Source organism: Bactrocera latifrons, unplaced genomic scaffold (genome assembly GCF_001853355.1).
Source record: "Bactrocera latifrons isolate USDA-ARS-PBARC rearing strain unplaced genomic scaffold, ASM185335v1 scaffold_14, whole genome shotgun sequence".
In the NCBI taxonomy this organism is placed as follows: domain Eukaryota; kingdom Metazoa; phylum Arthropoda; class Insecta; order Diptera; family Tephritidae; genus Bactrocera; species Bactrocera latifrons.
In genome coordinates this window covers 2275878-2287735 of record NW_017534852.1, presented here as the reverse complement: position 1 = coordinate 2287735, position 11858 = coordinate 2275878, and the positions used below count along the sequence as shown (strand labels likewise).

Below are 11858 nucleotides of genomic sequence, written 5' to 3'. Positions count from 1 at the left end.
TTGCATTTAAGAACTTGTAAAATAATACATATGGAGATTCATAAAAAAATATGGATTAGGGGTGTTGATTAAATATATAAAGATGTAAATTCATTTACTATTTTTGTTGGTATTGTAAACTTTGTTTCGTTTCAAAAAAAAAAAAAGAACAAATGCCCATGCGAAATGAAACACATGCCAATACGAAATATACATCAAGAAGATTTTCTGCTGCTACAACAACAAAAAATTTTAGACCTGTGAACTTTTCGTGTCTGAACCCATGCGTTCAGATTTACTCAAGGGCGGCAGGAATAAATCATTTGCTTGATGGAACAGACTTCACGAAAAATACAACCCTGTATGTAAACGTCAAGCTTTCATTTGTACGCCATTTGTTAAATTTTCTGCACCAGCGAAAATAAGATCTGATGCAGTTTTTTAAATTATATGAAAATAAGATTAATTGATAGTGCAATTATAATATCGTTGCCGCAAGAGGTTGCAATTGTGTTTTTAATATTGTTGCATGGAAGTTTAAGGCAAGTTTTTCATTACCATCTTAAACAAAAAACATTTAATTTTTTAACCTCATTTGTATCTAGGTTTGTATTAGTGGACTCGTCGTTGGACTACGAAACAAGGTAATAGACAAAATGACACAGTATTTGCCGCCGAATCTTTTGGCACTATTTGCCGCACGTGATCCAATACCATATATGCCACCGGTGGATAAGTTACCACATGAAAAGAAGTCGCGTGGCTACCTTGGTATTGGTGGTTTTCTTGGTGAGTTCGAAGATCCAAAAGATACCCCGCCTGCAAAGCGTGTTGAAACTCGTCAAGAGCGATTGGATCGTCGACGTCGAGAAAAAGCTGAACAAGTTGCATATAAATTGGAACGAGAAATCGCACTTTGGGATCCTCAAGAAATAAAAAACTCGACGGAGGATCCGTTTCGTACATTGTTCATTGCACGTATAAACTATGACACATCTGAATCGAAATTGAGACGTGAATTTGAGATATACGGACCTATAAAGAAAATTGTTATGATATCAGACCAGGAATCGGGTAAGCCCAAAGGTTACGCATTCATCGAATATGAACATGAAAGAGATATGCATGCTGCTTATAAACATGCTGATGGTAAGAAAATCGATGGTAAACGTGTATTAGTTGATGTTGAGCGAGCACGCACTGTAAAAGGATGGCTACCACGACGCTTGGGTGGTGGTTTAGGAGGAACACGACGTGGTGGTAATGATGTTAATATAAAACATTCTGGTAGGGAAGACAATGAAAGAGAACGAGAACGTTACCGTCTAGAACGGGAACGTGAGGATCGCGAAAGTGCACGACTTGTCGAACGTAATCGTTTCGGAGCAGGCGATGCAGTAAGAAGACGGTCACGATCTCGTGAAAGAATTCGAGAACGTGAAAGAGAGCGTTCAAGACGTTCGCGAAGCAAATCTCGTGAGCGTAGGAGACGACGTGCAGGTAGTCGTGAACGTGAATATGACGAATTCGAGAAACGTGATAGACGTGAAAAAGAACGAGAACGCGATCGTGAACGGGAGCGCGACAGGGATAAAAAGAAGAGACGATCAAAATCAAGGGAGCGTGATTCATCCAGAGAGAGACGTGATAAGAAACGTGAACGTGATCGTCGTGACAAGGAGCGTGATCGTGGAGATCGTGATGTCAAAGAACGTAAACCTGATTTCCGTGATATCGACATCAAAATCAAAGAAGAACCAATAGACGACGGTTATCCAACTTATCCCATGAATTCTTATCAAACAACTGGTATAAAACGAGAAAGTGATGACGACGAGCATGAAGAAAAATTCCGGCCACCACAAGATATGTTTAATGTGCCACCTCCCCCTTTAACTGGACGCGGTGTTGGCGAGAATGGACAGAATCCCAATGATGGTCAACAATCATGGTGGCGTTGAGGTTAAATTGTATATTACAAACTGGATAGTATACTTTTTGTTCCACTTTCAATATTTGAACACAACTCTTTCGATTTAGCGTTTGAATTTCAGACTAAATTCATGATTTTCGAAATAATTTTTAAATATTAATTATGAAACAATTTGTTTGCACTAACAAAACATGATAAACTCCTCAGATTTAAATTTTACATAGTACAAACGCCTAAGTCGTAATAGTTTAAAAATAATAGAGCAAACAATATTTGAAATTCCAATATACACCATAGCAAGTTGTTCTTCATCGCTGTGTTGAGATGAAATTATTATTAACCAATTATGTATAAACTATTTAAACATTTTTAGTAAAAAAATTTTGAGATTTTAATTAATTCATGCGATTAATAGACTCCAATTCATAATTTCCATTAAGTGATATTTTGGGATATTAAAATTGAAATAAGATATAAATATTCCTACAATGTGCAAAATTGACAAGCACACTGACATATATATTTGAATTTAAAATTTTGTTTGCTGCACTAAATGTAATTATTTATATTAATATGTAATTTAAACATATAAAACAAAATAATCGCAACCCTAATGTAAGGAAGAACAACCAAAATGCAAAGAGTAAGTAAAAAAATTGGAGACTGAGTTGTGTTTACTTGCGGTAACGCGTATCCAATTACTTTGGAATATCACATTTGGGAGAAACCATACTGTACCTAGCAGACTGCAGATCAAAACCTGTGCTATGGTTGTGTGCATGCAATCAAAATATTCCGGCCGCCTTCGTGTATATAGTGTTTGGAGTTAGTGAGTAATTTGTTTAGAGATAGTGTCAATCCTATGCTGGTACATGGGACGATTCATTCAAACAAGTAATGATTAATTTGAATAAGTTACACTCAACGCTTTGTTTTATACTGCCCACTTCCCACATTGTATACTATTTATGTTCATTCCGTAATAGTATAGAAAGTAACTCGCCAATTTTAATTATCTTTTCTCTTCTTCCAGTTTGAGTACAATTTATTCCAAACTAAGAATTTTTAAGCTAATGCTTTACGCATTAGGGGAAAGTATGCAATGTAAAGAACGGGTAAATTTTTAGATTGATTAAATTCTCACAAAAACAACAAACATATTTCAATGACTTGTTAAAAAAACACTAACGGCAAAGGTAATGTTTGAGTATGCAAGAAATACTAATGATTTTCCCATTCTAGGGGATCGAACGTTCACCTTGCCCACTGACTCTCAAAGCTTACGTGTCGGAAGCGGTTAGCACAATTAGAGACCCCATATATGTAGGTATAATACAATGTAAGTTGATCAAATTCAAATGGAATGGTTGTATTAGTAAGTGAAGTTGCTGTTTTCTGTCACCTCATATGCTGGTTAAAGGGGAGTTGTTAAAACTACATAGTGACCAACAAAATGTAAAAATGTTTGTGCATACTATATTAATATACCGGTTTCGTTCAATAATTTCGGTTTTCTTTATAAAAAATCGCATATTGTTTTCTTCAAAGGGTTTTCTAAACGAAAATATTTGTTTGTAATAACTTCAGATCTTATCTAAATATCACTTAAGTTATAAAGTGCTGATAATGCAGTTATTTTGTTGGTCACTATTTTCAAGAAATGAGTGGTAAAGCGATAAATAATGCGAACAATTTGGGCGTTGGTAAGCGCGCATGCCGTTCCTTTCTTTTCTCAGCTAATGTTTTTCTGGTGTGTTAGTGTGATCACTATGATGTGGTAGTCGTAGATGATTGGTAAATTACCGTTAAGATTTCGTAATCGCATTTTTATATTTGGTTTCTGTAAGTAGGATCGGGCCTTATGGAATCGTTTCCGATATTTCAATATTAAAGCAGTTGGCTTTGATCGTAATAATAATGGGGATCGAGGAATTCAAATGGTGCTTTAAACATCTATGATGTAGAAAATATATGTATACTCATATATTTTTACGATCTTACTTTCAGTAAGGCAATTTCAACAACATAAGTAAGTGTGCCTTTAAAAATTTGTCTATTTAGTGAATATAATAATACTAGACTCGAGAAAGTAAAGTTTTTCTAAAGTGTAATTAAACATTTTTTATTTAAAAGAAAAATATATATAATATAGAAAAAAATGTCGGTAGCGCTCATTCACGCTTCACTATATTTGACATGCATTGTTTCGTAAGAGTTTTGCCAGTTCATTTTGAAATAATCAAATAATTTCCTAGGATCACTTGTTTTTCGTAAGTCTTCACGCCTACTTATTGTTTCAATTATTTTAAAGATTCACATTGTGCATTATTCAAAAGCATAAATTAAAAAATATAATTTTCAAATGTACAAATGACTGTTTATTTTTATTTATTGGCTGTGGTAATGTATGCTTTCGATTTTTTTGTAGTAAAATAAATCTTCATTGTTGATTAACAGTTATTAGAGACAAATTTGAAAAGGCAACGGAATTACATACATTTATAAATATGTAGTATAATACTAGGTGACTCATATGCACTGCATGGAAACATGTTTGTATCTAAAATATTACAAAAAGTGCACTTTATTCTCTTAAGTACATACAAATCGAATTATACAAGTAACTTCTATTGTTTAAATTCCACGAAAACGTACGATTATATTATACTACTGTGTAGTAATTGCATCATAATATGTTTTAAACAAACACTTCCATTGTCTACATAGTTTCATAGTTAAACGAAGACCAATTACAAATGAGGTATTGGTTATAGCAGGTATTACGTAGATTTCTGTGGTTCCTCCCTTTATTAAGCGCTAGCAATCCAGTCCTTAGGATTTCGTAATACTTCCAAAAGTTTACCTTCCTTGGAATTGGATGGCACCGTATGCATGTATTCCCAACGTGCCGTCAACGGCAATGACATTAGTATACTTTCATACCGCGCGCCTGGCGTATAGAGACCGAATTTTGTGCCCCTGTCGTAGATTAAATTAAATTCCACATAGCGGCCACGACGCAAAAGTTGCCACTGGCGTTCCTTATCGCCGTAATCATCGTTTTTGTGTTGGCGCACAAGCGGCAAGTATGAAGGGATTACCGAATTAGCACAACTTGTAACAAATTTAAACGCTCCCTCTTGATTCGGTGTGTCCACATCGTCGAAAAATATACCACCAATACCTCTACTTTCCTTTCTATGCGCAATGCGGAAGTAATCATCGCACCATTTCTTAAAACGTGGGTAGTAACTGGAATCATGTTCGTCACAAGCGTCCTTTAGTGTTTTGTGAAAATGTACCGCATCCATTTCATTCAAATAATAGGGTGTTAGGTCTGTGCCACCGCCGAACCACCATTGCTTTTCGCCATCGCTCTCAACTTCGAAATAGCGATAGTTGAAATGTATTGTTGGTACATGTGGATTTCTAGGATGTATTACAGCACTTACGCCAGCGGCAAAAAATGGCAATTTCTTGCCTTCGGCCAAATTCTTTCCCCTGGTACGCATTTGTTGGACAGCACCCGGTGGTAACATACCAGTTACAACAGAAATATTAACACCAGCTTTCTCGAATACTTCACCATCCTGAAGGACGCACGTAATACCGCCACCACCTTCTGCACGCTGCCAACGATCGACTTTAAATTTTTGTCCGGCGTATTCTTCGACCTCTAAAGCACGACATACGTCTGCTTGAATTCTCATTATCATTAACTCCATTTTAGTACGCATATCATCCTCATTATCAAGCAGCGTATTGGTGTCTGTAATTGGTTCTGCCATATAGATGGAAGTATTAAGCTTTCGTTTTCTAGCAGCTTCCAAGTGTACGAAAGAAATAGAAGCAGAAGTAGCCAAGCCAAAACCTACAATTAAATAGCGTACCTGTCTGCCGCTGGTACGACGTGCCATCTGATAGCTGGCAATAGAGGTCAACACTCGTCGCAAACATTTTGTAAAAGCCATTATGCAAACCTAAAAAAAAAACTTTATTTGTAAATATAATAAAATTTGTTTTTTTTTGTTTTATTTTACATCTATGTTTAACCTCCTTTAATGTCATCTATCTTACTTCATACCTACAGTGCACTTTTTCGAATACTAGAAATTTGATTGTTGCAGGCGTTTCGCCGGACGACGTGACTCTGACAATGTAATCGTTGCAAATAATTATTACTAATACTGTCAACAAATTCAACTTCTTTCTTTTAATTAATATATTTAAAATTAAATTTTTATAGTTGCGATTATTATCTTATCACTTAACGTTATGCAAATCATGACAAAAGGTGATGCAAATACCTTCAATGAGAAATGTTTTTCCACTTATGTTTAAAAAGCGTTATCTATGTAAAAAGCTACTAGCCGCTGAAACTAACATACGTTCAGTGATAACCAACGATAGCCCTTTTTGTTACAAAACGTAAGCAGTATAACGGAACGTTAAAAAATTATAAGATATATAATTACGCGATCAAGAAATTGCTCTCAAGTTGTCAATACTCACACTTCTCTATTTCCACACTATCACTTGAACACTTTGTTGATTTAATTTTTTTTTTTATAAATTTGCATCTAAATTTCAAAACTTCAACTATTTAAAGAGCGTTTTTCTTTGATTTATAATGAATTTCACACAAATATTTTTAACTGTTATATCCACTAACACTTCACCAAATCCGTTCTACACATTTTTTTTATTTAAAATGGGGCGAAACTAACTTTAATTCCATATTTAACTTTTGGGTGAATTCAAAATTATCATTTAGTTATTGCGATTTTCAAGTTATACAACAAACAGTAATAGATTTTATCAAATTTTAAAGCAATATTAATATATTAATAAAAGTGTGTGATAAAATTGCTGGTAAGGCAAGGGAATTTTTTAAAAATATGACGCTGGTCCGTCCCGTGGGGCTATTTTCAATTCTATAAGGTAGAAATCCTTTTTTCTCTAATCTCTTCATACAGGGCTGACTTCAGTTCTTTTGTGTTGTGATATATATTGATAAAAAAATATTTTTGCAAGATTAATAGAAAATAAATAAGTAGCGACGAATTATTGAAGTCGTTGTGAATATAAAAATTAAAATTAAAGTGTACGAATTTTTTGATTTCTGTTGTTGTGGCAGAATTCTTATAGTTGACAGTCCTTGGCCAAATAAAAATCCAATCATATTTCCGTCAAAATAAGACGATTTAAAAAAACTTCATATTTGTGACTTATATACTGTGACCTAAACTACCAAAATACTAATAAATTTATACTTTGTCCAATGTAGACGTTTACTAAGATTTTACCAAAATGCAACTCTAATTATGACATGCTGCTGTTGGTAGCATTACGATATTTTCGTTGAACTTGGCTTTGCCGCATTATTCAAAATTCATTCAACGTTTATTTTCATCTGTGCTAAATACTTCACTGAATTTACTATATAATTATTACAATTTTAACGTTTTCTTTATTTTTCTAATCCGTGAGTGCGTTGTAAATAAACTGAAAGTAAATGAATTGAATATACATATCTGATTTGCGATTAACACATAGCAGTTTGGATCGGCGAAACTACAAATCTTGGATTTTGGTTTTTTTTTTCAACTCTACTAATTACAAATGTCTGGATTGGAAAAATTTCAAGCAAATAGCGCTTGGCGTGCAAAAGTAAAGAAGTTACTTTTCATGCAACGGTAAATGCATATGTTTGCATGTCAATTTCATAATATGTAATTAATAAATATTGGAGAGTGTGAATGATCTTCTACTTATACCTGTAGATTAGCATATGTATGGTAAATAGAATTTGAAATTTTTCCAAATCTTTGACCCTTTAGAAATACGCTAAATTTTATGCATTTTTTTATAATCATATTAACATTGTACATTGCTTCTAATATTGTTAGTTTAAAGACAAAAAATATTTTTTAATTCCATTTCACTAAAATAGCACGTTAACGCCAAGTTCTAAAACTCCTGTCCAGTCTGACAGATTTAGTCTTGATCTAACTGAGGATTTGCAAGTGTTCATTGAAGGAAAGACAGTTTCTTTTGAAGAACAACATCTCAGTCATTCAACAAGAGTTGAAGGAATCCAAAACACTGAAGAAAAAATGTTCGAAATTGAAAATGATGAAAATAAGCCAATCAATGTAATTGCGTCCGTACAACACGATAAAAGAAAGCCCGAAAAGGCTTACTATGAGAGTATGTTTGAAGATAAGCAACAGACGCTTCAATGGCAACGCTCATCAGATGATAGTTTCATGGCTTTGGAAAAAATGTGTGATAAAACTGCCTCTGATCCAAACAGTACTTTGTTTCAATATATACATAGCGCTGACAAGGAGCTAATTGTAGAGGACGCTAAAAAGCGTAGTGGAAATGATTTTAAAACTCCATGTAAAAAAGGTAATTTCTAATTTTTGTATTTACTAATGCACACATAACTGTTTTATTTTCTGGATTTATAGAACTTCAAGAAATCGATGAGGAAGCAAAGTCGTTACAACGTTTACTATACGATTTGTGTGTACAAGAGCAAAAGCAATTAGAAATTGAGACACCGCTTAAGGGTATTGATGTCACGCAACTAGAAGATATAGAAGCACCATCAAAATTGTGGGACACAACTATATTAGGTGATACCACTTTACAAACATCACCTATTAAAATGGTTGGCCTGCTGCGACCTTCCACTATAATAGAGGAATGTGATGAAGAAGATGACTTTAATAACGCTTCATGTGTTGATGGTGATGTATCATCACATGTCAGCTTTCAAAGTGCTGTAAAAACCAGTGAGACCTCAGCTACAAGCTACTACGATACAGCACACGAAACTACAGATCCCAGCACTGTTAGTAAAGATTCCAATACACACGAGAAAAACGTGTCGAAAGAACTAGAGGATTTAGATGCAAGTCTGGAATTGATACAACTTGATAAAACTTTAGCGGCACCACAACAACAGCTAATAACTGTAGTGGATATAAGTAGTGATGATCTTAAGATAGTACAAAATACAAAGAATCAATCGCCAAGTCCATCTTCTGATGAATCTGTAGGCGTTATTGAGTTACTATCTGATGAAGAATCGGAAGAATTGATTGCTTCACATAACAGAGCAAATATTACGGTTAAAGATGAATTCAAGTATGAGTGTGATCCAGTTGCGGAAGACAATAACAACCCGGATAAATATTTATGTAAGAGCTTATACACATCTAGTGATTTGAAGAGTACCGAATCCGATGAATTGGAAAATTCATTTGAAAATGACAAGGAAAATTGCGGCGAAGCTTTCGATGAAAGTGGCGAACAGTCAATGCATTTCAATGACACCATGGAAGAAGTAGAATATATGATGAAGAAAGGCATGCAATATATGGCTGCTACGGCGTCACCAAATGTTGGCTTGAATATACAAACACCTATGGTAAAAAAAGTTGAATTGGTTCCAGCAACAATGACAGTAAAACCATTAAAAGAGAAGGAAAGAACATTCACATATTCACCAAAAAAGCAAAATAGCAATTATTCGTCGCCTGCTAAGAAGGCTTTAAATGTAAAACCCACAGCAATTGTTACGGGTACAAAAGGTAGGCTATAACAAAAAAAATTCGGTGATTGCACCGAAACTATCATATCCTTCACAAATTAAAAAAGAAAATAGATTTCCATATAAAACTTGATTTTGTCAAACTCTGTTAAGCTTCCATGCTGCTTTATGTCCTTTTGGTCCGATCTAAAATTTACGAGTATTTCATTAACGGTTAATTTCACTCACAGCAAAACAACTTTTGTCTTCACCACGGCGTACACCGCAGAGCAGTGCACAAAAAAATAAACGTTTCGAAATGGATTTGCGGCCAGTACCTAAATTTGAACTATTTAAAAGACCCGTCTCAGCTATACCAACTCGCCTTAAGGAACCAACTGGTAGCAAACAATTTTCGCATATTGTCAGTCCAGTCGGTGCTTATATGAAAAAGACTGCCACCACACCATTAATGACAAATCTAAAACAGCGAACGGATCGACCGGATGTACATAATGCAACTGTTTTCCGTGAACTTGAGCAAGAAACAAAAGTCTACCAACCGAAATTTGCATTGAAGGTAAATACCGGCACGAAAACATCTAGTTTGCCAAAGAAGGCATATATTTCTTCAGAGTTTAAACATGTAAGTATCGAACTAAATAAACTAAATAGGTTTTGAACTAATACCATCATTTATGTTTTGCATGCTTATAGATAGTTGATGAGCGTACGCCAGTTACTATACCGGGCGGTAAGAAGATACAGAAATATCTGGAGAACGCAATGTTACCTACAGTGGTGCGACATGAAGGTAAATTGAAAATGTCCGCTAACCAAGTAAATCGTAACGAAACCGCAAGCAAAGCCAGTTTTGGTAACACAACGCAACGTAACAATGGCAGCTTGGCAAATTTATCCTTAATGTCGGGCGATATATCGGTGTATACAATGAAAGATGCGAGGAAATTTTAGAATGGCTATATTAGAATCATATAATATGGTGTGACTTGGTTGGAGTATATTTTTTTTTATAATAGTTGTAGTTTTACTTATTCTGAAATCGTTTGCTGGATTGAAGTTTGGCTTTATTTTTACAATTAAAATAAATGCATAGACTAGTAAAGCTGGTTTAATAAATGCAGCATTATCGCAGTTTCGGTGTCAATTTCAAAGGATTCATGCCATTATTTTTCTGTTAGCATTTCTCTTTTATTTTTTGTGGTGTTGCTCCCTTCCAAGCACGATTTACTTTAGATTCTGATGGGCGGCCCAACTCATTGCAGATGTAACGACCGACGGCTATTAATTTCTCTAGATCTACGCCTGTTTCAATACCCATTCCATGCAGCATATAAACTACATCTTCTGTGGCCACATTGCCAGAGGCTCCACGCGCATATGGACAACCACCGAGCCCCGACACCGAGGAATCAACAACTGCTATGCCTGCAAAAGAAAATTGATAAAAATATGTTTTTTTCGAAGCTTGCCAATATTATTTAGCTGTATTCGCTTACCATATTCTAAGGAGACAAGAATGTTGGCTAACGCTTGTCCGTAGGTGTCATGACAATGCACTGCCAATTTCTTTGGCGGCACAACTTTCACTACTTCATCCAACATGCGACGCATAGAACCAGGTGTACCCACGCCGATGGTGTCACCCAATGATATCTCATAACAACCCATACTGAAAAGTGCATACACAATTTTTGCCACAGCGTCAGGTTTCACTGCCCCCTCATAAGGACAACCAATCACAGTGGATACATAGCCGCGTACTTTAACTTCAGCCTTTTGTGCCGCCTCTATGACTGGTTGGAAGCGTTTGATACTCTCAGCTGCGGTGCAATTTATATTTTTCATTGAAAAGGAGTCGGATGCTGCACCAAAGACGGCTACTTCGGTTGCACCTGCTTTTATAGCGCTTTCAAAGCCTTTTAAATTAGGCGTTAACACTGGATAAGTGATACCCGTTCGCTTTTGTATGCCACGCAGCACTTCCGTGTTGTCGCCCATTTGTGGTACCCATTTTGGACTGACAAAGGATGTGGCCTCAATGGTGTGTAGGCCTGTCTCGGACAATTGGTCGATTAGTGCAATTTTCACTGAGGCCGGTAGCAATTTTGGTTCATTTTGTAGACCATCTCTTGGTCCAACCTCAACAATGCGCACAGCATTGGGTGTACCTCTGATCTATAAGAAATTTAGTTCTTGTTATTGTGATTTATGTAATAGAGTTATAGTGACTAATTTCTTACCGTTGCAATATTACGAAGCGTTATATTTATATTGGGTTTTAATAAAGTTCTTAATGTGAGCATCTTCTCGAGTCTATATGTGCTCTTTTAGACAATATAAATACTCGACTCGTTATGTATATATGTATGTACGAACGTG

The 11858-nt window shown here is 35.3% G+C and overlaps 4 protein-coding genes across 12 annotated transcripts; 2 read left to right on the top strand and 2 right to left on the bottom strand.

Annotated features, from left to right (window-relative positions):
• The first annotated feature begins 348 nt into the window (after nt 1-348).
• Nucleotides 349-2573, top strand: LOC108965444 (U1 small nuclear ribonucleoprotein 70 kDa). Its single transcript, XM_018927864.1, has 2 exons — nt 349-521; nt 585-2573. Exon 2 carries the CDS (start codon nt 636-638, stop codon nt 1938-1940), a length of 1305 nt encoding a protein of 434 aa, XP_018783409.1. The 5' UTR covers nt 349-521; nt 585-635; the 3' UTR covers nt 1941-2573.
• Nucleotides 2574-4471: 1898 nt separating this feature from the next.
• On the bottom strand, nt 4472-6305 carry LOC108965445 (oxygen-dependent coproporphyrinogen-III oxidase). Of its 5 annotated transcripts, XM_018927867.1 has the most exons (3): nt 6220-6237; nt 5997-6062; nt 4472-5892 (listed from the first exon to the last, which is right to left on the bottom strand). In XM_018927867.1, the coding sequence occupies exon 3, from the start codon at nt 5881-5883 to the stop codon at nt 4723-4725; it is 1161 nt and encodes a 386-aa protein (XP_018783412.1). In that variant the 5' UTR covers nt 5884-5892; nt 5997-6062; nt 6220-6237; the 3' UTR covers nt 4472-4722. The 5 variants fall into 5 exon arrangements, with proteins under 5 accessions (XP_018783412.1, XP_018783414.1, XP_018783410.1 ...); XM_018927869.1 differs by lacking the exon at nt 5997-6062 and having other exon boundaries at nt 6220-6305; XM_018927865.1 differs by lacking the exon at nt 6220-6237 and having other exon boundaries at nt 5953-6213.
• Nucleotides 6306-7277: 972 nt separating this feature from the next.
• LOC108965460 lies at nt 7278-10581 on the top strand. Of its 5 annotated transcripts, none has more exons than XM_018927894.1 (5): nt 7278-7608; nt 7866-8326; nt 8389-9516; nt 9707-10101; nt 10173-10581. In XM_018927894.1, the coding sequence occupies exons 1-5, from the start codon at nt 7535-7537 to the stop codon at nt 10428-10430; spliced, it is 2316 nt and encodes a 771-aa protein (XP_018783439.1). In that variant the 5' UTR covers nt 7278-7534; the 3' UTR covers nt 10431-10581. The 5 variants fall into 5 exon arrangements, with proteins under 5 accessions (XP_018783439.1, XP_018783441.1, XP_018783440.1 ...); XM_018927896.1 differs by having other exon boundaries at nt 7280-7423; XM_018927895.1 differs by having other exon boundaries at nt 7280-7505.
• Nucleotides 10421-11852, bottom strand: LOC108965461 (hydroxymethylglutaryl-CoA lyase, mitochondrial). The gene is made up of 3 exons (XM_018927899.1): nt 11720-11852; nt 10976-11654; nt 10421-10904 (listed from the first exon to the last, which is right to left on the bottom strand). The coding sequence occupies exons 1-3, from the start codon at nt 11780-11782 to the stop codon at nt 10654-10656; spliced, it is 993 nt and encodes a 330-aa protein (XP_018783444.1). The 5' UTR covers nt 11783-11852; the 3' UTR covers nt 10421-10653.
• Between the last annotated feature and the right edge of the window lie 6 nt (nt 11853-11858).